This window comes from Chrysochloris asiatica, unplaced genomic scaffold (assembly GCF_000296735.1).
Source record: "Chrysochloris asiatica unplaced genomic scaffold, ChrAsi1.0 scaffold00172, whole genome shotgun sequence".
Classification (NCBI taxonomy): domain Eukaryota; kingdom Metazoa; phylum Chordata; class Mammalia; order Afrosoricida; family Chrysochloridae; genus Chrysochloris; species Chrysochloris asiatica.
In genome coordinates, this window is record NW_006408690.1 from 3,299,635 (window position 1) to 3,300,776 (window position 1,142).

General features: G+C 40.4%; 1 protein-coding gene across 1 annotated transcript in view; it reads left to right on the top strand.

Moving 5' to 3' along the window:
- PDSS1 (prenyl (decaprenyl) diphosphate synthase, subunit 1) overlaps positions 1-1,142 on the top strand; it is an 82,105-nt gene that overhangs the window by 16,691 nt on the left and 64,272 nt on the right. Inside the window, 2 exon segments of the mRNA XM_006871671.1 lie at positions 724-745; positions 1,065-1,072. Coding sequence (XP_006871733.1) covers positions 724-745; positions 1,065-1,072 — 30 coding nt within the window.

Genomic DNA, 1,142 nt, shown 5'->3' on the forward strand with positions numbered 1-1,142 from the left:
TCATATAACTTGTTTCATTACATTGATTATAATCCCCTCCGTATACCATCAGTTAAAAGTATTTCTCTCTATCCACTTTTAAAAAACACACAAACAGAAAACCCCACTCAGGCATATATAATAAATTACATCTCCAAAGGGCACGTTCTGCAAGTCTGCTCCTGGCCACCAGTTCTTAGTCCTCTTCTTAGTCCATGAATCTAGAGTCCTTAGTGCTCCCCCTCTCCATGCCCCTCTCCAGGCTTCTTGAATGCTTATTTTTCACTTTTCATGATGTTAGGAAAATTTCTTCCAGAAGCTCTTCAAGTATCTCCTCTGTGGACTTGTGTGATTGTTCCTGTTCTGGAATGCCAATAATTCTTATGTTATTTCTCCATCTCTGGAGCTGCTGCTTCTCTGGATAAGGTCTTGCATTCTATTTGTGCGTTCCTCTCTTGATGGTCCTAGGGTCCTTTGTTTCTGGACTGAAAGATTAACCACTCCCCTTTTTTTGTTAGAAAACTTCTACCTTTACAATTGTGACAGTCGTGATTAGTCATGATAACAGTTATTCACTACTGAATCTTACGAATCTTATTCCCATCTCCTTTCACCAGACCCATCTAGACAAGATGACAGCTATTCAGTGGGGTCTCTTTCTTTCCCCCCACACTCTTAAACTAAGCTCCCTCTTGAAACCTTGTAAGCCAGTCACTTCGTGCCTTTATTGTCCCCTCATTTTAGATAGCCACTGTCTAAGTTGCCCGTCCTTATCTACCCAGTGCACAGAGCGGATAGCATTGATACTTGATTTGAAGACTCTTTTCCTCTCTCTTGGTATTTAGAGTAACTACCCGCTCTGAGTATAGATCAGGTTAATTATGAAGATGTATCTTCTGTCACTGTAGCTGTTCCATTTTGCTTGTCCTTTCTAGTGGGAATGTCTTACCTTACAAGGTTGTGGATGGGATTCAGGATTCCACCTAAGGTCCTATACTCTATAAAAGCTTTGCATTAGGCCTATTTCACTGGGCAAGTTGTAGAACCCCTTTTAAGTATTCTAATCAGTTATAGGCTGAAGGCAGGCTTACAAGTTTTTCTAATCATGTTTCCCAACATTCCTTTCTATCCCATTCAAGTGTCTATTTTACAATAGTAGGCAA